Source organism: Aythya fuligula, chromosome 1, assembly GCF_009819795.1.
Source record: "Aythya fuligula isolate bAytFul2 chromosome 1, bAytFul2.pri, whole genome shotgun sequence".
NCBI classification, from domain to species: Eukaryota; Metazoa; Chordata; class Aves; order Anseriformes; family Anatidae; genus Aythya; species Aythya fuligula.
Genome location: NC_045559.1, coordinates 78,720,544 through 78,746,086, shown reverse-complemented (window position 1 = coordinate 78,746,086; position 25,543 = coordinate 78,720,544). Strand labels below are relative to the sequence as shown.

The 25,543-nt window shown below is 36.3% G+C and overlaps 1 protein-coding gene across 4 annotated transcripts in view; it reads right to left on the bottom strand.

The window, feature by feature from the left end:
• Nucleotides 1-25,543, bottom strand: part of ANO2 (anoctamin 2) — a 190,394-nt gene that overhangs the window by 17,040 nt on the left and 147,811 nt on the right. For all 4 annotated transcript variants that reach the window (XM_032207994.1, XM_032207993.1, XM_032207995.1 and 1 more), the window contains 6 exons: nt 23,672-23,746; nt 17,466-17,667; nt 13,343-13,454; nt 11,932-11,989; nt 10,943-11,043; nt 1,971-2,119 (listed from right to left, as the gene is read on the bottom strand). In XM_032207994.1, coding sequence (XP_032063885.1) covers nt 1,971-2,119; nt 10,943-11,043; nt 11,932-11,989; nt 13,343-13,454; nt 17,466-17,667; nt 23,672-23,746 — 697 coding nt within the window. The remainder of the gene's footprint in view (nt 1-1,970; nt 2,120-10,942; nt 11,044-11,931; nt 11,990-13,342; nt 13,455-17,465; nt 17,668-23,671; nt 23,747-25,543) is intronic.

The following is a 25,543-nucleotide window of genomic DNA, read 5'->3' as shown; positions in this document are numbered from 1 at the left end:
AATAGGTTAATCATGGTTAAAGGCACTAGCTTGGTGTTCCCATTAGCCATTACACCTTCTCTCACTTTATAAGTGTAGTGATAGTATCGTTGCTGAAATGGAGTACAGTGACTGCCTGATTTTGCAGAACAAAGTCCAGTGAAAAAATCATTTCAAAATACATTTCTCAATATAAAAATACAGGAGATTAAAAAAAAAAAAAAACAGCCAACCAAACAAACAAAAAAAAAGCAGTTAAATCTCATTATCTCTATTACTTTACTATTAATTTAACTAGACCTAAGTGAAGTATTAAAAAAAAAAAAAAAAAAGGAAAAAAGAAAATAAAAGGAAATACTAGCAGGTTTGAAATGGCCAGTCCAAAATGGAAGTGAGATTGTTATAACAAAAGCTCCTCTACTTTTGACAAACTGTACTTTAAAGCTCATCCTGGAATTGCTCCAACCATCACCTCTCAGACAAGTGGTGTCTCCCCAGGAATAACCTGCCTCATGAGGAAATGCAAAGAGAATATATGACTTCAAGCATGTGAGTGGACCAGAGTTCAGGTCTCCTTCAGAGAGGGCACATGTCAATCCTTTCGATAGAAAGAGTAGAAAAGGTGATGACTGCCTGGTGATTAGGGTGGGTACTGAATGACCTGGATTCCAGAGTGTTGGCTTGGTGAGAAGTTTTCTGTGTAGTCTTAAAGATGTCACCCATCTTCAAAAGTTAGAGCATCCTGGAAGAACAAACCTAAATTTACTGAATACCTGGATAGAGATACGTAACCTGGTCATGACTGTCTCTGCATGAAACACTATTATCATCTGTGAGGGAGAATCCAAAGGCCCAGTCTAGAGTTTCTTATTCATATTTTTTTCATTCCTCATTGAGCAGATAGCCACAGACAGCAGTGAGAGTTTGAATAAAATCTGTGTAAAAGATTGAGAATTAAGTTCTGAAATGGCAGTTAGATATCCCTCTTCCTTTCCTTAATAGCATAACTCTTCTTTTATATCCCGGTATTTTTTAAGCAATTCATAAAATAAGTCTTTCATATGCATTTACTGATTTGTTTCCCTTCACTCCCCCACTCAAATCAAATTTAGAAAAATAGGTAAATGCCCTTCAGAGCAATCTCAGCTGACAGGTTCAGTGCTGAGCTGCACAAACTGCTTCCTGACAGTGTGGGTGGTCTGAATCACTCCACAGTGAATCTGACAACTGAGTGCAGTGGTATGGACCTGGGGCAACAAGCGGGCTGGGGTGGTGCAGCTTGGGTTTCATGTGCTGCACATTTGTCTGGAATCCCATGGATGAGGCATAGCTTGCCATGGCACACTACAAGGCTCGGTGAGCCATTCTCTTCACTTGATAAACTAATCTCTTGTAAACAAATACTTAGATCAGTAATTCATCCATTCATTTGCAGGGCATCTGCCTAATTATCCTTGAGTGACTGCAGAATGAGGCACTCAACATAGTTTATTATCTAGGCATGAGGGACTAAAATAAAATACAGGCTTAATGTCAAGTGATTTATAACATCAGTAGCTCAGACCCTGATACTACAAGTTATTCCAACAAGGCAGACCTTTGTTTCTAAGTGGTGTGTGTCCTTATCACTGAATCAAGGGTGATCTCCTATATAGACATCTTACAGACATCTTTGAGTCTACTCAACTTATCCAGAAGGAAAAATCATCTTGGGCTGAAGTAATATGTGGAAAAATTCAATTGTAAAGGAGAATTTTTCAGCAAAGTTCGTGTGCAGAGGCAAATAAGGTAATAGAGGTTGCAACACACAGCCAGATCCTAAGGTGAGTTGAAACAACTGAGAGGGAGATGGTGGCAATTGAGGTCTTCTTTACATTTACTTAATGCTACTACATAATATAAGGTTCAGATCCATAAACACATCCATAAAAGATATCTCCAAATCTGCCATTATATAATTTCCCTTTGGAAAGGGAATTCCAAAATCTTACTCATTTCCATGTATTCTGGAGTCAATCCAGTGAAAGGTTCCAAGCTGTAGTCAAGATCCCATTGCTGAGGGTCCTTTGATTGATTGGTGTTCATTTCCTTTGGTTCAGTTCTTCCATCCTTCAGCTTCCTGAAGAGCTTCTTTAACTTCCTGAGGAACAAAAAGTTAGACTGGACCAAGTCTTTTTCCTTTTTTTCCACCTACAGGATCTGGTCTAAATCTTTGCACTGTAAAACTAAATGTATATCAAGTTACTTCAGTATCACACAGGCTTGGTTTGCACCATCCACTTTAGTTATGATGTTTCTTACTGCCACGTGATAGGCTGATGGAAGCAGTTCTTGCTGTGTTCCTCTGTCGAGGGAAGTTACAACACCATAACACTATTATGATGGAGTTGAACCTAGTACTTTTAATACTTTTTTTTTCCCTCTAGATATATGTTGAAAAAGCATCTTTCCAAAGCTCAGGCACCTTGGGCCTAAATACTAGTGATTATTAATACGTCTCCCTCAAGAATGAATAAAAGAAAGAAACAAACAAATAAAATACGAGAAGATAATGTGATACCTTCATACATGTATGTCACATCTAGCACAGGTGTACTTTCCTCTCAATCTGAAACTTGGGAACTTCCATATAGTATACCTTTAAGTATATAAATATTAGTGACTTAAAGTTGTCCCTGTGACCAACAGAAAACACCTGAAGCTCCTCAGGCTCCACTGCTGTTTCAAACCTGAGTATCTTTTTAAATGGGCAAAAGAAAAAGGTTTCGCTTGCAGAACCTTAAAGAAGCACTCTTTACTGAAAATGATGAGACAACTAATAAAAATAATAAAATACATTCCTATGAAATGTCAAGTATAAGCAACATTTGAATTCTACTAGTGGCCTTCGTAACTGGAGAAACATGTTTCCCTTGCAGCTACTTAACAGCCAAACAGCCTTCAAACTAACAGGAGAGATTCATAAGAGAGCTTAAGAGATTCATAAGACAGCAAGATCGGTAGAATTTGTTCTCACAGTTGTTTGTCTTTCCTTTTACACACAAACAAACCTTTATTAGTTTGGATTCAGTAGAAACTATTGGTATAGAAGTCTCACTTGGGATATATGTAGTAGGATTCACTTCAGCACTCAACTAACTATACAGCCCATACTGGAACTCACTGAGAAAGAACGGGAGCTTACTGGAACTCCTTTGCAAGTTTATTCCTAAACTACTAGAAACTACAAAATTATTTAACTACTAAAATCAAACTGTAAAGATTTCACTGAATACTTGTGAAAAAATACACATTTCTAAAATTAACTTTCTTGAGTGAGAGTTTACTGACAACGTAAAAGGCAAAGTATGCAGATCTATGTAGATCCTGAAAAACTTCATCAGCAGTTAGATGCTTTATGTACTTGCACAACTGTGTTATCTTCCTTCAGAGATCTCTCAAAAGAGTTTTAGAAGTTCTAAGTTTTCTTTCAAATGTGCCTTTACTGTGTATAAAGAATGAAACACTAAGCTAGCACAGAACCACTGTTATTGTGAGACTGGGAAATTCCTAATTTTGGTCAGGAAATATTTTTGCTACCTGTGAAATATACATCTTGCCAGATAGCTGTGTTGGTGAGTTTTGGCTGCCCCTGAAGCAGAAAAGCAAAACAGTTTCCTACCATGTAAACAGAAGTTGGTTTTGTCTCACAGATCTCATAGATTAGAAGAGTGCATCTGAAATTCTCATTTTGACAATGTTTTACAGCAACACCAGCCATTTTGGCCAGACTATAAATTACTCACATGGGTGAGTAATTATTTGTGCAAGTACTTCTTTGAACCTAGTAGTAGTATCAATCAATGTCTGACTGAAACAGGGATACAAATTTAATGACACAGACAAATACATGAATTTCATAAATAGTATAATCCCACTGTAAAATTAATCAATTTCTAAAAGAAGAGTAAAGAATTCCCACTGCCCCCAAGGATGGCATTTCAAATTCACAAGCATGGATAACTCCCTGCTATTTTATATATTGAGAAATTCCCATGGATAAATGTAATAGAATGAGATATTTCTTCAAAATCAAAGAAATGAAATACAGTTGAATTAGCACGGAACATCAAGATTTATACTTATTGTATGTCTTCATTTTGCAGATACAGTTTATTTTTCAAGAATGTGCACAACATTATTTTATAGTTCTTCACATATGTACTCTATGAGGGGAAATCCAGAATAACTGCAGTAACATTTTGCCAATAGTGTAAACAGGGCTCCCCCACAAACATGTTTCCCACAGCTTGTGATAAATCCTTTGAATTAGAGCTGTGTGGCTTGGAGACTGGAGTGTAGAGAAAACAGTAGAGGAATTCATTTGCACCTCCAGTTAAACCACTTTCTCAGACCCTATCTTATGCAGCAGGGCAAGGCTACCCAGAAAATATTGCAACTAAGGTCTTTGCAGAGTAGGTTTATTGCTTTATTCCTGAATATACACCAAACTATATAGGAATACTTTGTCACCACATAGCACAAAGCCTTATAGCAGCTTGGAAATAAACGTAGTGACAGCAGAATTTCTACACCAAGTGGTGTTTACAGGACCTAATCAATTTCATCACCAGTCTGGAGAAAATTGGGTTTGTCAGACATTCCTAGGACAGATTTAAATTTGTCAGGCTCTGTCAGTCTCAGAACCACAAAGCTGCACAAATCAATAGATCAACTCCAAATTTTGTTCCAGGTGCAGATGAAGACATAATTCGTAAGTGTGATGCAAACATCATCAGTATTTCAGCAATACACAGGTATGTTGGGGATAAGTAAATAGTTTGTGTACCCAGAACATTCAGTTTACATAGTTTTAATAAACGTGGAGAACATTTAAAATACCTTACAAAAATAACTAGATAGATAGATCCTTACATCATGCAAACTCAGCCATTTCAAGACACTAAAATGTCCTTTCTATACTTCTACTTTGATGGCAATCAAGGAATGTAGTACTCAGAGGGTAGGAGAATCAAAGAATTCCCAGGATGCCTTTCCAGTATATCGCAATTAATTTCCTAATGTGAGGGACTCTCAGGAGAGTGAACAATAAGTTCAAGACAGTGCTAATTTCTGTTCCAATAAAAGGGTATGAGCTATAAATGTCCTTTACATTTCCGTAGACAGATGATATTGAAGAGCATCTAACTGTCATTGTGCAGCAGCTGAGATAAAATTGGGTGTGTTAAAATGTGAAGTCTGTAGATGTGTGATCCAATCCTCTAGTTATAGCACCACAGAGTCAAGTTATGTAGTTTCGTACATACATACAACTCCCCTGCGAACACTGTAACTAAAACAATAGTTGTTGTTTTTATGTTTATTTGGGAATACACTAAATCCAGGACTTAGTTACTCAGAATAATTTTTTAAATTTTCAGTATAAATTATCAGTTTGAGCCAGGCATGAGGAGTGGCTCATTTCAACTTTTTGAGTTAAGCTTTGAAGAACATTCTGATTTTTATTTTGTCATTTAAAAAGGATTAACTAACTAAAAGAAAACCAAACTAATTATTTTCAAATTTTCTACGGAAATGTATTTTAGTGTTGTATACAAGTATGTGAAGTTTCAGATGAAACAGAAATGTGTCAGAAAGTTAAAGGAGCACAGAACAGAGATTTGCACAGGGTTATTCTCCAGCTATACAGTAGTACAGAAAGGAAAATGAGTTTTGCAGAACTTTATAGTTGCACATATGATTGTCTTATTAAAACTGAGTAAGATCTTCAGATGCACTTGTCTGAAATCTGTTTGTAATTACTCAGATCAAAATCTTTAAACAAAGTTGACAGAAAATAATAATCAAGACATGTTTCAGGTTTGATTTCTGCATGCCAGGCAGCCTGACCAGTGAGAAAGAGGAAGGTTTGTCTTTTCAGGGTGAGTCTCTAATGCATTGTGCAGTGATGTCTCTAGTGCTCAAGAGGTACAAGCAGGAAAGTTTTGTGGCACCACTAATAGCCATCTGAATCTGGACAGAGACTGCTGAACTGCCATTATTTCAGGTCTTTTTGCCTGTGAATATCTAAAAGCAAGAAAAATTCAATTCTTGAGACTGAATAGCATGAACAAAGAATGAAGGTAGGATCAAGGAGAAAGAAAACAAAGATTTTATTTTATTTTATTTTTTGTCGGAAGGCTATGTCTAGAGCAGTTAAAATACTACCGCATTTTCTCACAAGAGAATGTCATCAAACTAGTGTGTTAGATAAGAGGTGGGAACATGGCTTAAAGACACTGTAATTTCTAATATAGCTAATAAGCATCCTATTATGAAAGGTAACCACCATCTGAAGAGAGAATAAAATCACTAAAGGAAAACTTTCCATCCATGAAGTGCCTGCAAGCTTTGGAGACCAAAAAAAAAAATATATATATATATATATATATATATATAAAAATAAAAAGGACAAAAATAGAGAAATCAAAAACAGAGGAATGATTCAACAGTTAACCTATTTATATAGTAATGAGAAGTATCAGGATTTGGGTGAGCTGGGAGAAAACATGAAGTTGACTTGGAAAAAATGACAAATGATAAATAACGGTATGTAGAGAGGCTGGAGCAGTAAAGTAGATGTGAGCAAGTTGAATTGGGACAAACACAGGAAAATGATTTTCTTGGCACAAGTTTTTGTGCCTTTGGTGCCTGTGCAGTCCCCACAATGCATCTCCATCAGAACTTGCTGGAAAGATTGGAACTGAGGATCAACTTAGCTATTTCGCAAGACTCTCAGTTAGTAAATGGCCTCGTGCACTGCAAAGATTACCTGTGACAGTTACCAAGAACTGGATTTGAAGTATTTCATGGCAATACCTTCTACAACGGAGATGCAAATGGGAACTCTACATGAACCTAAATGCAAGGAAAGTCAGAAAATCCCCAGAATCCAGATGCCAGAGATTAAGGATTATATATATCGGGTAGTTTTTAAGGTTATCCTTCCAGTTTATGCTTTTACCCGTGCAGCATGCTAGAAAAAAGTGCAGACAGAAAGCTAGATAGAAAAGTGACTAGGTCAAGCAGCTGGAGCACCTATATCTAGAGAAGAGGATGGAAGTGCAGTGACTTAGATTCTTCTGCCCTTGTGTTTAATGTTGCTTTGGGGAAGGAGACCTGAGAGTTCAGAATTTTCTTCAGTCATATTCCTACAGTCTGTTCATATGAGAGAGCTTCTCATTTTAGTGGGCAGAAGGTACAAGAAGAAGGTAGAGGAGGAAGGAAATTGTTCTAATTTCTCATCCTGGTCCATAAATCTATGGCATAGTCACGCTTTGTTGGCCCACTCAGACCTCCTGGATTCCATGGGAACTTCACCTGTGTTTGATATTTATTGACTTCTCAAAAAGATAAAAGAAAAATAAAAGGGGGGAGGGGGGGAGAGGATATCCAATTAAATAAGAATAATTTATGAGAAGTGAAATGCAATATTAAAGATAGCAACTATGAAAGGATGCCTTTAAATTGGTTTTATAATCTCTAGATATTTTAATCCAGTGTAGTTAAGAGTATTTTGAAATAAATGATGGAAAGTGATGTTGAATAAAAAGGCCAAAATCATGGGTTCACTGAAGTTGACGGGGGTTTTTCCATTGACTTCAATAAGGCCAGGATTTCACCCTAAAGGTTTATCACCAAGGCCAAAGACACAGAGTGATAAAATAAACACATGGATTTTTTTTTTTATTTTATTTTTTCCACTGAGTTCAGAAATACAGAATAGAAGTAAAGGAGTCTTAAAGGAACTCTAGGTTCAGGCTCCCAAGCCCTGCAGCCTTTTAAGGTCAATTTCTGTGGAAACAGTAAAAGAATTATGGTATGTGACACATCTGAGTGAACCATAGCAAAGTTACATCTGTTAAACTTGTGAATTCCAGCCCCACGCAACATACATTTCAATTCAAAGAGGCTTAACTTTCCATAATTCAAACATTGTTGCATTTACCTAGCTGTTTTGATATTCTTGGATGCAGAAATGGAAAAAGAAATCACGGAAAGGTTTAGAACACTAGAAAGTCACATCTGTCATAGCTGTGGGGCAATTTCTCCAGAAACATCACAAGAAAGGGTAAGGATGTGGTCCAGTGACCCTGCACAATACAGGACTGTCATCTGAAGTTTAACTACATATCTCTTCAGTCAGCACTGATAAACCGGAATGAAGACATCAAATGATGTTTCCCAACTGTCGCAGCCTTTATGCTAGAGACATAATGGATGAGTGTTGCTTGTAAACTCAGCCTATCATGTGCATACTTATTTTTATTTTTTGAGTGAAAGAGGCAGTAAATGGGACTAAGTCATTGTGATCTCCTGTAAACCAATTAAAATGCCCTGAGCTTTATGATAAATAAAATCAGAAACTTTTCTGGAAATAACTGCAGAAACCTACAGATTTCAACAAGGAAGAAAAGTGTTTTGATCTGGGTCATTGTATAATTTAGCAGAGAGATAATAGATGTCTAGAGATGTTCCAGATTTTGAAGAATAAATTGTCATTTATGATAGCCTCTCCGTATGAGTAAGGCTGACTGCAGAACTTGCACTCTAACCACAGTGAAAATCCATGGATACAATGAAAGAATTTGTCTTACTCACTCTGACTCTCGTTCCCTTAAACAGGCACAAAACAAGGGGAGAAAAACAGAGCTGCTAAAACTGGAGAAGAAAAGAGTAATCTATCTTTCTGCCACATGACAGTTTGTCACAGTGCATTGCCTGTGTGAAGGTAAATGTGGAAAATAGAAAGACCCAATGAAAACAATGATATCTTGTGATATCTTGGGAAACAAACAAACAAACAATTGTCCCTACTCTCCCTCTCTCTCTCTCCCTCCCCTCCCCCCCCCCCACCCCCCCCCCCCGCCCCAACAAAGAAAACAGTCAAACAAACAAAAACATTAATAGAAAAGAGGTAGAAGAACAGATAGAATAGGATAAAGTAGGAAGCCGGGGCAGAGATTGTATGTTTATCTAAAGATCTTCCACATCTGCTAACAGCAGCATTTATAAATGCAATAGATTGCACATGACACAGTCATGCTAGAACCACTTGTGTAACATACATGTATACGCATGTTTGGAGTCCCTGTTGGTCTGCATATATGTGTCCAGCAGCCCTATGGCCAGCTCTCTGAATGTCTGGCTTATCAATAATCAGTGTGTCTGTGAATGTGTGTATGCAAAGCAGACGAGGTAGAACAAAGTACCATTAAGAAACTAGTCTAAACCAGTAGAATGGTCCATGAACAAATACAAGGCTAGTTCTGATTTAATTAGCTTAATTGGTCAGTAAAGCACAGTGCTCCTCCTGGTATAAACAGGTCTAGTGAGAAGATACACAGATATACACTTGGTTTTCTTGACAATGTAGACAAGCAAATAAAAAACAGATATGTTTATTTCATGATGACAAGATAACATTGTGACTGAAATGAAGTATTTCTCTGGGACGAAGAGGATGAAAGTTTGTTTGCTTTAAAACATTATTCAGTTTTTAAAAATGAGTTCTAAATAGGTTGCTGGCAGCAGGGTGGGGGAGCAAAAATGAGGAGGGAAAAAGGGATAAAATTGTCATATTCTTTCAGTAAGAGTTATAGGCAGGGAACTGAGAAACAATCTGACAGTAGTTTTCCGTTTTGTCTGGATCAGCCTCTGCTTTCATGAATCAAAGATAATAAATACACTATTTCTAACAATATAAAATTCCCATTAAAAAAGTCCAGTAGCCGTAAGTTTTTGGGATACAGGAAAAAAAAATCACACCAGGTTTACGTTGAAAAAGCTTTAAGACTTCAACATGTCAGATATTTTGGGAAAAATTTACCACTCTTCTCAAAACAAACTGCAAACTCCACGAGATGTAGACAGAAAACAGGCCTCCCTAGTGAACTTTGACACAAGAATAATGAAACCATCTATAATCCACATTTGATTTGTTTGGAAAGTTTTTCTGCTCTGTATTTAAACTACTATTAAAAAAAAAAAAAAATCTTGCCAGGAAAGGGGAGGAAAAGGGCTCATTTTTTAAATAGTTATAATCTTTTAAGCACCACTCATCTTGATTTCTAGTTAGTATCATCAAGGCCTTCTCTAGGGATGTGATCCAAAAGCTACTTACACCAGTGAAAAGATTCTGACTAACTTCTGTGGATTTGAAGCTTGCATCTAAGCCAGACTCTTCACCTAATACAACATTTCACAGAGCACTGCCACCAACAAGGATGATTCAGATAACAGAAATAAGAGCAAACCTCCCAAGAGCCAGGAGCTGGACATTCTCAGTGGATTTTTCTGAGATCCCTTTGCCACTGGAGACAAAGAGAGTTTTCTTGATGTATTGAGAGCAGAAGACACTCTGCAGTAAGCATCCTGTGTCAGACAGATGGTGAATAGCTTTACAGAACCTCTCCCATACTCTAGCTCCTGCATCACACAGTGACATAGTGATATGCAGGCATATTAGAAATGTATGAACTTCATCTGTAAACCTGTAAAATAGTCATAGATCAAGTAAAACATTTTAACATCTTTTTTGAGCTATTGCTTTTCTCCACACACTTTCTCGTCCACTTTACACTAATTTGTATTCAATGCTGCTATCCTGAAAGCTTCTCTAAAACTTCCCAAGAGATCTATCATACCTTGCCTGTTTTCCCAGGTTTCTAAAATTAATTTAGATCAATTATTTAATATGTTCAATCATTTTCTTTAAGCCATTTACTGCAGATAGAGCCAATTATTCAACATAAAATACAGCCAGATCATTTCATCACAACCAAAAATGTGATTTATCATCACATTCAATTAGAACCTACTGAAGTCAGTGACAAAAGTCCCATTCAGCTGAATAAGGATCAAGCTGTTAATTTACAGTGCCCTAGGAATAAAGTGTGGCAATGGATAAGGCTGGGATACATACGGGATTCCAATTTCAAACAGATTGTTTTGAATCAGTTGTTTTCCAAGCATAATGATGCTCAGCTGAATACAGAGTTCCATCAAACAGCCTCCTGGTGCACACTGTAATTAAAACAAAACAAAACAACAACAGCAACAAAAACACATGTAGAGTGTGAATGGAGTAAGATAATTTAAAAGTACTGACTTGGAAGAGCCACCAATGTCCATACGAGGCTGCTAATCCTGCCACCAATTTTCTCTGGAGCACTGAACTCGTTGATCATTGCAATTTCAATCCTTAACAAGGTATTTCATCTCTACTCATAAAACCACATTAAGGAAAATATGTGATGCTCTGAAATAACTTATTGTGCCCTGGGGCTACTATATTTCCTTTTAAAATATTTACTATATAATCAATGTAATCAACATAATGCAATATCACCAATAGTCTTCCAACCTGATGTCTCCCAAGGGAGGAGAAAGTCTTCAATCTTGCGAAGACTTATGCTTAAGCTTTGTTGTAAAACCATGAGTAAGTCTGTTGCTTTTCAAGTGAATACCCACAGCAGTTAAAAGGATTTAAAAAAAAAATGTTTACAGGTTTAGCACAACATGGCCATAGCTTTTTAGGCTATTAAAATCATTGAGCTTCTAGTAATCTACAAAATTAAGAACACAAGTTCAAATTCCAGCTCTGCCATAGGTTTCCCAAGGGCTTGGTCAAATCATTTAATGTTTGCACATTAGTGCTCATTTATAAAGCAGAGAAATTGGGATGCTTCACCTAAGACTGTGAGGTGCTTAGAACTGCAGAAAGAGAGAACATACAGCTGCTGCAGAGGGAAAATTTGGATTTTGTCCATTGATGTTGAAAATTTAACATATTGGTAAACTTGTTCTTAACACATTTCCTATTTTTCCCTTTTTGCCTATATTCCACTGAAACACTGTACATGTATCTCTCTGTGTTAATGATTTTTCAGCTTTATTTTCATGTGTACTTACCTCTTCCATTCGATAGCCATCAAACACATATACATAATGACCAGGACGGCCGACAAATCTGAAAGTAATAACAATACATGAAATAAAACAAAAAATGGAAAAAAAAAAAAAAACTTTAACAATATAACTGTGTTCTTTTGTTGTTGTTGTTGTTTTGTTTGTTTGGTTTGGTTTGGTTTGGTTTTCATATTAGCTAAAATATATCAGAACTAGATGCTTCAACATGAAGTTTAATAGACTCAAAATCTATGCAACTTCAATTATTTAAAATGATTTCAAAATATTTTCTACCACATCCCAACTAAATCATTTTTGTTAAAAAAATCTGTGTTAAAAAAAAATAAAAATAAATCTCTTTCCCTTGAGTAGAGATCACAGACAAAACTGGGAGCACATATCATAAATCACATTCTCTTGCATTTGAGTAATACCCTGAATGGACGGCATTACTTACACACACATACACAGTCAAGGCTCTTATGACTAAACTGAGAGAAACAGTGAAATTAACTTTATTATAGCCATATAAAACAACAACAAAAATAGGTTAAAAAGATAAGTCGGAGATATTTTTCATTAATGTCTTCCTATATTTACAGCTGCTGGTAAAATGTATCATTAATTCTTAAATCAGTAATGCTGAATAGGGTTAGTGAAGTATATAGATTAACGAACTTTACAGCCCCCAAAAGGAACAGAATAATGATATGAAACAGAACCCAGAGGATGTTTTAAAAGTTTTTGCCAAACTTTTAGCAAACAACCATTTTAAGTTTCCCATTCAAAAGCATGTGCAATACTGTGGATAACTGGGTCCCAAAAGACAATGAACCTGAACCCATAGGAAGTCACACTTATATAGCCGGACAGCTGAATTAGCTTTTTGGTCAACCAGATCAGTTGCCAAAATATTCAACTTCCAGTTGACTGTAACTGTTTCTTAATTTAACTTGGGCAAATAGTGAAAAATGTGGAGAAAGTGATAGGGAAAATCATTCCGTATTTTTAAAACAAATTAGAAAAATATTTTTTTGCTAAATGGTGCTTCAGAAAAAATGTACTAAAATGTGAAAAACACCATCAAAGCAATAGCTTTTGTTGATAAATGCAACTTCTTTCTTTCACCGAAAGGAATTATTTTTTGGGTGTGGATTATTCTTATTAAATAATGAAAGCAATTACATTTCAGAACAATGCTTTTCTTAGAAGAGAGACAGGACAGCACTCAACATCATTCCTTCCCATTCAAGAGCAAAGTTAAGACAATTCTATTTACGATGTTTGTCATAGCTGGTGAAGGTGGTCAGTGCCAGACTTAGGTCATTCTTTGACTGTATTTTTGAACACAGATCCACTTATATAGACATATCTATATACATTAATATCAATACATAAAGGACATTTGTCCTACCTTCCTTTAAAAAAGGCAACATAAAAAATTGGTGCATATGAATTCACAAACTTCAATAGGAATGCCTTCAAAATCAATCTCTCCTCAAAGGCTTTCTCCGTTTTTGGTACCTCTGGGGTAAAAGAAGCAAACCAGAGAAATCAATTAGTAATTATGTAAACATCCATGATATCCTCAAATACAACACTAAACTGCAAACTTCAAATTCATATTGTTTTGTCTTTCATACTTTTCATTTCTGTCAATGCACATTAACTCCTCCACTGTCTGACTCCTTCTGATTCCAGAGAGTCATTCCAAACTTCCAAATGGAAATTAAAGACTCTTTGTTGGAAACATTAATAATGTCAACTTAATGAACTTGATTCTCTGATATGCTTCTGACAGCTTATCCCAAGTTGCTAAGGGCTGTCTATTCAATATGTTGGTGGCAAAAATCAACAGCCGCACCCCCCCCCCCCCCCCCCCCCAAACCTGCCTGGATCTGAAAATACCTCACATCTCACATCTTTTCTTGTCTCTTTTCCTGCTGAGATACCTGGCCAGACCTTTCTCTGCTTCAGACTATGTCTGCAAAATCTTAGCACAGACCTCTGAATACTCTGACTTCTATTACATTATTCAATGTATAAAACTATTAAATATATTTTATTAATATTATGCATTTATTGATAAAATAGCAATAAAAGAGAAAGAAAGAGAGAAAGAGAGAGAGAGAAAAAAAAAGAAAAAGAAAAAGAGAAAAAGAAAAAGAAAAAGAAAAAGAAAAAGAAAAAGAAAAAGAAAAAGAAAAAGAAAAAGAAAAAGAAAAAGAAAAAGAAAAAGAAAGAAAGAAAGAAAGAAAGAAAGAAAGAAAGAAAGAAAGAAAGAAAGAAAGAAAGAAAGAAAGAAAGAAAGAAAGAAAGAAAGAAAGAGTGAATCATGGTGTTTATTTAAACCCTAAAGAAACAGCAACATTCTGATAAGTTCCCACAACCCAGCATTATTTGTGATCCTTTCAACCACAAATTCATAAAAGGCCAACACACGGTTTGGTGAGCCCTAAGCTATCATTCATCTACATGTATAGAAATGCTTAATTAAGCCAACAAAAGATTTGAAAAATTTGTAGATGACCCCATATGCTGGATAAATCCTCAGGACAAAATCTCAGGGCAACAGGAACATCCAGTAACAGCAATTCAGTTTTTAAGTTGAGGGAGAAAAGCCCTGGATGTTGCCTTTTACAGAACTCTCACAAAGATGAGATCAGCCACTGGATGAAAATTTGCACACCATATATGGTTCTACAGACTCTCTTAACACTGCACTCCCTCCCCACTCTCAGATATACTATACCATACCAATAGAGGCATGCACAGAATGTGTCCTCCAGCTAGTGGATTCTGCTATACAATAAATGTGTCAAGCCAGAATAGATGCACTAGCAAGAGAGAAAACTTTCAAAAAAACCCAACCCCAATACATATAATATATGGTTGTTTGTGAGCATACTACTCCAAATCTGGGAAGCTGAAACTTTCTAGGTGGAGAATGAGCTGAGACATCTGTGGGATAGATCTTAGTTTGCCAAAGAAATTGCTGCCTTTATAAGGCACTAACACAAGTAGCTTTAATTTTGTCTCCATTTGACTGATCCTTCCTTGATGTTAATGGAGATACAAGTGAGAAAATGAGTCCTAAATCAAGTCTATCACCACATGCTTACTGAAGACATACTGAAGACAACATATTCCACCTGAGAATACCAGGATATTATCCACACTTCTGCTGGTCTGATCTGTAAGAGAGGCACAATAGTGTTCCACCTTGCTGGACCAACAAGAGGTGTGGTGGGTCCTAACGCATCCTGCACTAGCTCTCTGTATTACTTATAACAAAACCATTGTCTTCTTACTTTTTTTTTTTTTTTTCCTGAAGTACTGCTTCAGCAGGTATAGAGGCAGATGTGTTAGTCCAAACCTAAAAAGAATGCAACTGATATCATAGGCACCATTATTGTGCTTATAGATGTACTTAATTTTTCACCCAAGCAAAGTATTGAGAATGTTCAGTGTTGAAGTAGAACCCTGTGCGGTCAAGACCTTTTCCTCCAGCCCAACAAACATGTTCCTCAGCTTTTCTATTAACTGCAGTGTGAAAAGAGAATTAAGCATGTTTTACTCTGCTTGGCAAAATGAAAGTTCACAAGGTAAGCATTTATCACCATGAATGCATTGTAATTTTTAAAAAAGTTTGATTGCAGTTGGCATCTGAGCCAAACACTGGAGAAAGCTGTGTGAATGAATCTTCTATCTTACATAATTTGTAGCACTAGAGATTACTCAGACTGGATTCTTCTTAAACAAAACACCTCATGGTTAATTAGGAATGCTGCCTAAATAAAGCTAGCAAGACTGGAATGAAATGCAAAGTGACAGGAGGAGAATAATCTGCAAGTGAGAAAGAAATTCTTGTTTCTTTCACAACTCAGAGTTTTGCACCTTCTCATGGTAGTTTCCTTTTGTGTTTGTCCCACAGAGGTAATGGCAGTGACTTCCACTTCCCAGCTTTTGCTTAGAACCAGCCAAGGAGGAGGAGTCTCAACCTCATCTCTTTCCACACAGCAGTGTCATGCCCTAACCACTGTGCCATTTCTCATCTGGGAAGGTGAAGTGCAGAGGCCAGAATTGCTCAGGTCAAATGAAATTAGCAGCTTTTCACTAGTATGAAACTGAAAATCTGGGCACAATTTTAACCTGAATGATAGGAAACACAAGCTTCCTTAACACACTAGCACAGAGTGTGTTTATGTAATGCTGCTAGATTCTGCCCAAAGCCTGATGCAAAACAGAAACAAACAAATTAACCCCATATGGTGACATTTTTTGAAAATTCTTTGCTTTGGTTTTGTTTCTTTCAAATACTTTTATAATGTAATCTAAACTACCTAGCTCTCATTACTGGTAAAGCCACAGAACCTATTTCAAAAATTCAGGACTGGACCTGTATGATAACTAAAAAACCTTACTTTATGGTGTTCTTCAAAAATAGGACTAAAATAGGTAGTTTCACTTTTGTGAACTTTTGTCTTGAGAATTGAGGATAAGAAACAGAAGTCCTGAGTTCCTAAGGTTTTAACCTGAAGTCTGCTAGATCCAAAAAACTTTACATCACTGTAGCTTTACAGGGATATAATCTAAAATTTTGAATGACTGTGTCAGGTTCCAATTGTAAAAAAGTTTCCAATTTGGAAGCCTAAGTTTAGACACCCCAAAATTGACAGGCAGAGTACTTACTACAGTTATAGGCTTCTGTGGTTGCTGATTGACTTTCAGTGTTTTGAATAACTGACTTCATGTTCCTAGCCTTTGAAGCATCTAGAATTATAGGTGATGTATAAAAATATGGGAAGCAATATTTAACAATGGATATAAGAATCTCATGTTAGGGCCCTGTCAGTAAACATCTTTAACGTAATTCGTGTTAAAAAAAAATAAATAAATAAACAGTCTAAACCTCTCTACTAGTCAAAAGACTGACTTACCTTTAAAAAGCTCAGGTATACATTGCCTGGCTTATTACAATAAAACAACATCAAAAAATCAACCCCCTAACTAACAGATAATATTACAAGAAAAGCCCAGCCCAGACATGTCCCTATAACAGCAGAAAAACCGTTTGAGTGGTAGGGACTTTGTAAAAATCACAGCAGATAAATAGCATGGGAAGAATTTGCTTTCAAGAGCCAGCAACATCTTTGTAACAATCCACTGACTTTCAGCTCCTAGAGGTAAAACTATATATCAAAATACATACCAGGTCAAAAATTCTCAACTAACTCTAGATAAGTGGATCTTGGCACAGAGCCAGTGCAATGCAGAAATACCAGCTGAGATCCTGGAATTAGCACAGCTGCATTAACATGGCATTATGGCCAGGCTAATTAGTCCTATTAGTGGCACATTGCATGTTGTGGCTTAGACCCCCAGTTTACAGAGGCATGTCTGAACGTCTTACCCCATAGGCCTGAATATTTTCACTGGCACTCTTCAGTGGGAAATATTCCTATTAGAACTTCCTTGAATACTCTCATGTCAATACATGTAATGTACTAATGAGGAATGTGGTGAGATAGCTTTACCAATTTCTGTCAGCCATTTGGCAACAGCTCCATAAATTTCATCAAGTATAAGTATCACAACGAGGTTGATGATGACAGCAGTTGCGGTCACTGTCACTCGAACATTTGACCTGGTTGTCTCATGTGTGCTGAATGACAAAGCTGCTGCTGTAGTAATTCGGTAAACGATCACACCAAACACTGCTGAAAATGTCAGCATAATCTGCAAAGAAATGTACAGAATGATTAGTTTGATAGTATTGTTATACTAGCATTTAACAAAAGCATTGATTTATATGTTGGCATATAAATCTATGACTTGGCACTGTGTGGTTATTTCCTTAAGCAACACAATAAAAAGGGGATAATAAAATAAAAATTTGAGAATTCAAAACTGTCTAACAGGGACATAATAAAGAAAATGGAAGCAGAGTTATGAGTTGGCATAAAAAGTCCTGAGAAAGTGGATTTCCTCTGCAGATAAAGCTTCGCACATTATCCATGCAGTAGTGGTGAAACTCAGGTAACTCAGCTTCAAATGCAGGTTCAAATTCAAGATCTTTTACCTGGCAATAGGTTCGGATGGCTTGGACTGAATGGTGTACATGTATGTGCAGCCAAGGAAGTAGTCACTGCAGAAGTGCCACTTTACTCCCTGATACCAGTTCTCTTTGTGTAACTAATGCCACAAATTCAAGTGTATAAATGTTTTCCTTACTATTCTTGTTTTAAGATAAAGATGGGTTATGAGAGCTCCACTTTACATTTCTGCCCCAGAAATCAGGTGATGTCCTGAGGTCCTTCAGGGGCTAGCTTTGGCCCATGAAATGAGAAAAGTCAGCCCTGCTACTAAAGGTCGTTTTCCCACAAGATAAATTTGACCTTCATAGGGCTATGTGTTCTGATTTAAAATAAATAAATTAATTAATTAAATTAAACAGTAATAAAAAGTAGCCAATTTTCATAGCCATAGCAGGAAAAAAGGAGCAGGTATATTTTTCCCTTTCATTTTTGCCTTTGGCAAGAATTCCAATGTGCATTCATTATTTTAAGTAAAACATCTTGAGGTCCTCAGATGAAAGAGACTACCTAAATGTGAAAGATTAGACCATTGTAATTATTTCAGTGGGCCTAGGGGCCAAGATTCACAGCATGGGTTTAACAAAATTTAGCAGTTCATTTTAATGACCCAGCAATGCTTTATTGAACCTCTGCATATGGGGGAAGGTTGTCTTATGAATGGTACTATAGCAGAAGAACAAGAGTCAGAGTTATATTACAGGTTGAAGAAGAAAGCTAGGCATATTTTGTTTTGATAGCAAAATAGTACACATTAAATATAAATATATATTTGGAGAAACTTCTGGAGATATCTTGTAGAATTCACAAATACTTTTTGTGAGAAAACTATAAAAAAATATCTCAAATAAAATAACTTGTTTAGCCTTTTTAAAGAAATGTTTCATTAATTTTAAATGAAATGTAGATCACTGGTGAGTTTTTGCTTTGTGCTAACATTTTTCATTTAAATTCTGGTGTAAAGAAAAAAAAAAATGAACATGAAACACTTTGAATGAAAGCATTTCAAATGGCATAAAGTATTATTTCCTTTCCTCTTGTAGTTTTTGTTGTGTTGAGAAAGCTCTTTCTGTTTTTTCTGCCTATTTTTCTCATTATCTCTACCAAACATACAAACAAAATATACTGTCTGCTCAGCTCTCACTGTGACAGAAGTGGTGCAGGGACCCAAAGATCAGAACTATTACTTAACTTTCCCACTATTTGTTCACAACAGTTGAAGGTAATCTCCCCAGTAATGAGAGAAAACTAAACAGCATCACCTGGCACTAATCTAATCCACCTTTCACCTCTGAAGTCACATTTTTATTTATTTATTTATTTATTTATTTTTTGGGTCACAGATTATTTTTTCTTAATCACTTTCCAAATATTGTTTTTTTCTTCCTCTTTCTCCTTTTTTTTTTTTGTCATTTTCACTCTTTTGGTGGACAAGCAAAACCAGCAAAGTAAGATCACATGTATCATTCTGGTATTCCAGAAGCACTAGGGCATCAGGAACTCCTCAGTTGCCTAGATGCTTTTTAACATACATTTAGGTACAGATGGAAAAATACTCCTTTAGAGCCTTCATTTTCTGTGCATCCTGCAACAAAAGAAAATTGAGGGAAACTTGTAGGACCTCACAGTAACTGAGAACATTCCTCTCACTCCCCCAGACAGGCACTGAGGGAGGGGTTCCTATATCTTCATAGAATTCATCCCGTTCCTGAAAATATATCTCTTGCCCAAATTCCCTATGAGAAAGACACTGTTCAGGTGCCTATTTGGGGTTTTGTCGTAGTTGTCAGTTTTCCATCTGGCCAGTTCTATCCCTTACTATGGTAGACAGCTTCTTCACCAAATATTTAAACTTATACTGTCAAAGACTGAATTGCTTAGAAACAGATGTGAAAATTGGCTGCAGAAAAGGTCACCTACTGAGCCTGGTATGAATGAGGACAAACAGGAAAGCATACTAGATCTGAGAAGGAAGCTATAAAACCCTGTGGGCTAGACTGATACCTTCATCCAAGTAGGATAACAATTTAATGTCCGAACAATTCTTTGGCTCCCCAGTGGGACTATTCCAGAGTCAAGTATTATGCCATGTGGGAAGGAATAGGACAGTAGGGTTCAAAAGAAAGAACAGGATGAACTCTTCTACCATGACACTAATTCGTTTTCTTCCTTATTCTGATTGAGCCAAACGCAAGGAACAAAAAGAAAGGCTCCATGCCATCCTACTCTTTTGTATCAGCTACCAACGTTTTTATCACATACTCAGAAATCTTTGCTGCAACATACACCTTCTAAGTGTAGAGTTTATAAACTGTGACATATTTCATTACTAATAACATATAAGCCGAAGTTGTTTATGGCCATCTTGTCCTAGAGACCCTGCTACCATCTGTCTTACTGGGCAAATTCACAAAAAAGACTTGTGAAGTTCTATTCTAAAATCCTTTCAAAAGAGATTGCTTAAATCAATGCAGTCAGCTGAGGTTTTGAGTACAATAAAAGAGATCTGACCAGAATTTAAAGTATCTGTAAGCAAGTAAAATAATAATATAAGCAGGAGTGGAGATTGATTGGGCAAGAGAACCAAACCCATCATTTTTCTCAACCTTCCCTTTTAAAGAAACGAACAGCATGTCTAGCTGAGAAAAGCAAAGAAAAACAAACAAACAAACAAACAGTTCTGCTTGAAAGGATATTCTGCTTGAAAAGGGAGTTTAAGAGTGCACAAAATGAAAAATAAAGAGAAAAAGCTTAAGGTAAGCCTTAACCACTAGCAGCTTCAAGAATTATCAAGGAAACAATCCTATGTAAATTTGGGAGAGGGGCAGAACATGACAACACTGTTCTATTGCAGTATGGGCATCTTTAGGGAAAATACCTATGGATTTATCTGCGATATCCCATTGGCCCAGAAAAGATGGTATTAAACATTAAGCAATCACTTCTGCAGCACTGGAAATTGCAACATTTGTGTGTGTGTGCATGTGCATATCTGTTCCTGATCCTCCTGTGCCTATGTGGAATATATGTGCACACTCATATATAAACTCAAGATTTTATCATTTATATCGATGTAGTGCTCACAGCCAAAAATATTAGTCTGTGTGAATAATAGCACAGACATTGATGAGACATATTTACTTTCCTTTATGCAATTCTATTGCACAAGCTGAAAGCAAACTTCTAGTCTGGCTTTTCCCAATCACTGTTTAACTAATATAACATAAAAAAAAAGAAAAGTCACATGCACTAAAGAGCAGATTGCAAGCTTCACTTGTGAGAGTGGAGCTGGCTCTCCCTCACCAAGAATTGACTTGAATTTCCTGCATGGTTTATGCATGTAGGTTGGATATTAAGAAAAAAATTATCCACTGAAAGGGTTGTGAAGCATTGGCTGTCCAACGAAGTGGTTGAATCACCATCTTTGGAGGTCTTCCAAAAACATGTAGATATAGAGCTTAGTGACGCGGTTTAATGATTGACATGGCAGTGCTAGGTTGAACTAGATGATCTTAGAGGTCTTTTCCAACCTAAATGATTCCATGATACTATGTATGTGTAGTAGGGGAGGTATATTTCATATACATACTAGGTATATCACTCATATACAGTTGCATGTGTTTACAAAATTTTGAGTGACTGCTGTCTTCCTGAGGCCTGAGCAATCATTTGCTTTTTAGGCAGAACTTCTGAGTGGCATCATCTGGGACCTTGCTTAAAGCAGGGTATTTTTCTTCTCTGCACAGATAACTGAAAATCATTTGCATTTTATTATAAGCCTTAATTTTTGTGCAGGTTTTCACATATTTGGATTAGAATCATTGGAACATCATGCTTATTTCTGTAAAATGTTTTCCTTTTTTGGCTAATGAAGAAAAAAAGGACAAGAAGAAAAAGCATCAAAATTGAAAAGTTACAAGTTCTGAGATTTAAAGTCTCAAAACCAGTTCAAATGTTACCAGCAAAATGGTAATACAGGTTAGAATAAAGCATATACATGTAGACCTTATTTAACTTTAACAAGTCATTCTTTTGCAGGTAGAGTGCTTATGTGGTGCTCTCAACTTTAACCATGTTAAAGTCTCCCTTAAGCATGATTTTAATGTGCTTTCCTGAGTCATAGCCTATATATTTCTGCCCCTGCTTACTGCACCATTTCAGAAAGAGTTATAAAGGTGCAATGTAAAGCTCTAGTTCTTCAGCTCTTGATAGTGACTAGAGAAACTCTGCTAGCTTTCACCTTTTGTAATGGTGTCCGCAATTATTTTTCTAGAATACGTTGAGCATTAGCAAGACATAAGCACCTGCAGTAGAAAACTTACATGTAAACCTGCCCTGGCACAACTTGACACTATTTCCTCTTGTCCTTTCACTTGTTACTTGGGAGAAGAGACTGACATCCACCTCACTACAACCTTTGAGGTAGCTGTAGGGAGTGACAAGGTCTCCCATGGGCCTCTTTTTCCTGGTTAAACAACCCCAACTCCCTAACCACTCCTTCTAAGTCTTGTTCTCTAGACCCTTCACCGGCTTTGTTGCCCTTCCTTGGACATGGTCCAGTACCTTGATATCTTTCTTGTAGCAAAGGGCCCCCAAATTAAAACAGTATTCAGGGTATGGCCTCATCAGAGCTGAGTACAGGAGACAATCACTTCCCTAGTCCTTTATACATTATATACACACACACACATATATATATACATATTTATAAATATGCAAGCATGAATTTGGCTTGAATATGATCGTAAAACATTAAAAAAAAATGAATTAAATACTCACAGGATATGTGTTGTAGTATATGCAAAGTATAGTAAATTAGAAATACAAAGAATTTATTTATTTATTTATTTATTTATTTTAATTAGTCCCTGAGTAAGTTTCTCAGGTCATAGGTTCATGTGGTACAAACAGACACATTTCACTGCCATTTTATACTGCCTCTGGATGTGAACACATGCTTTCATTCAGTAATTTCTATATCTAGAAGGATAATGGGATCCTTGACAAAGTAATGTAAGGCTTATTAGGCAGGCTTTCCTGTTGCTTCTTACAAAGTCTAGCAGCTTGCTGTTAAAAATTTCTCTAGGAGAATGGTGTCCACACTTTATAGTAGCCTGACCTGCACACCTTATTCTTGTTCCCAGAATGCCACAGTCTTACATGACTACAGTATAGTCCATCACTGCACATGTATTGGACAAATACTTCACAGCAGCATGTTTATTTCACCTATACATCACTTGTTCAGTAGGCTTAATGCTTCTAAATATCAGTCTCACAGAACATACTGAGTACCGTTCATGCAAACAAATAGAGAGTGGGCTTCCATTTATCAGATAATGGAGGATGGAACACAAGTCCTGTGGAGAGGTGGCATCTACCAACAAGATGCTCTTATTACAGCAAGTCATCTAGCCAACAGTCCTCCTATAAGCAGTCTTTGGAAAAAGAGGATAAAGTTGGAGATAGACTTTGAACTCTATGAGTCTTCCTGGTAGGAGACATATTTCTCATGAAATGTAGGATACTACTGTAGCTTTCTGCAGATTTTTAGCATCTTTGAGAGCATTAATTCAAGATTGAATTAAAGAAGCTCATCACAAAGTTTCTCACACCTAATAAATCTGGAGATATACAGATTACTTTACCATGAATAAAATCAGTCCACAGTTTGCTGCATATCCAGGTATACGGTCATTCCAAGTCAGCTTGTCCTTTTCATCCTGTGACAAAACACAAAGATAAAGTAACAAATTTTATGGAAGTGTGCAAGAGGAAATATTAGAGTTAGTAAGATCTGTTAGTGAAAAAAAATGTTCTCAATTCCAGTACTCCTGTTATAGAACTGAAGATAATGAGAAGATTTAGAACACTGCTATTTTAAGGTGAGAAAAAGAGAGGGTAAGATGGTAAATAAGACTATAAACAAAATGTCTGAAAAATAATTAAAAAAAAAAAAGTAACTATGATTTCAATATTTGAAAAAATGTATCTAAGTGTTTCTAAATTTCATAGTATCAGGATTAAGCCTTGAAGATACAACCATTCATTTTAAAGTCCTTCTTGCAAAACTTCAGAAGAATAGTCCTCAACAGAAAGCATAAAAATAATGCTTATGACCATAAAACACAGATTTTTGTCTAATGGCTACATTAGCTGAATGTGGCCACTAAGGTCATTCTTGCAATGACATCCCAATCTTTCTCCTGGTACTTGGTGTATAGAACAGAAAAATTACAAAGGCAAACCTCCTCTGTAATTTTTGCTGCCAGCCTTGTTTTCTTCATGTGCAAATGACATTGTCCTCTTTACTGAACAATTTAAAGCAACTGTGATCAGTAAAATATAGTATGCTTTTACCCTTCCTACCCCATCTCTAGCAATGTGCACATCTAAAGAAGACATTTGAAAATGGGTTTATATAAGAAATACAATTCCTTCCTCTCAAAATAGGGTTCTTAAAATAATAAAAAGCCATTACTTTGTTTAAACGAAACAAAATTTATATAATCAAATTAACTAAGGACTCAGAGCGAGCTGCTGTTTGCATCTCTCTGAACGACCATTGCTATGCCATGGACTCCATTTACACTGGAGTTAACCCAGAGTTGTTCTGAATTTAAATTAATTATATTGGATTAGAATTCAGGTCAAAAGTTTCAAATGAACCATTTCTACTGTGTGATTGTCCTCAGATAAAAATAAAAATCTAGAAGTATTATGCCTCTGTAAAAAGCTTTCCCAAAGTGCCAATAGTACAGTATTATATTCTAATTATAGAAATGTACTCATAGATTTTCTCATGGAGTTTACTGAAATGTGGAATTAGGCTGAAGACTTACTACACAACCATTACCATTTTGATGGTACCTCAAGCAAGTGAGTAGTTGTTCACCACACCCTCTCAGCTCAACTGTTCAGACAAATTAAGCATGTATCCCTTGGGAGGATGCTGGCAGGACAAGATCATAGCAACGCCAAGCAGAAGCATCAATAATTTGGCCCAATGTATAGAGTACATAAAGACTACATACAGAATTAATGGAGTCAACCATTTAGCTGGAAAGTTGCTTTAAAAAGCATTTCTGTGAAAGCACAGATGCATTTCATTTCATTTTGGCATCTACCACTCAGCAATTATACAGGACATAGCGAAGTTCTAAGTTACTATACTTTGACTGGGGCTAAGGGACAATATGTCTAACAATTTCACTATGGGAAAAACAGTAGAGAAGCAAAACAGGAGAATGAGTTGATGTTAGCCAAAATGGTTAAAAGAAAAATATATATATATTTTATAACCATACAGAAGTAGAAGGAGAAAATTGTGATTTATGCAAAAGGTCCAGGAAGAGCCAAAAAAAAAATATTGAAGAAAACTAATTCAAAAATCTCTCTAGCAGTAGGAATGTTGGAGGATGAGAAATCATAATATTAAGCTCAAGTATTCACATATCATGAATTGTGCTCCCCAAATTATGAGTGGCAAAATGGCTAAAGTTTTCAAGCTTTTGTTTGTT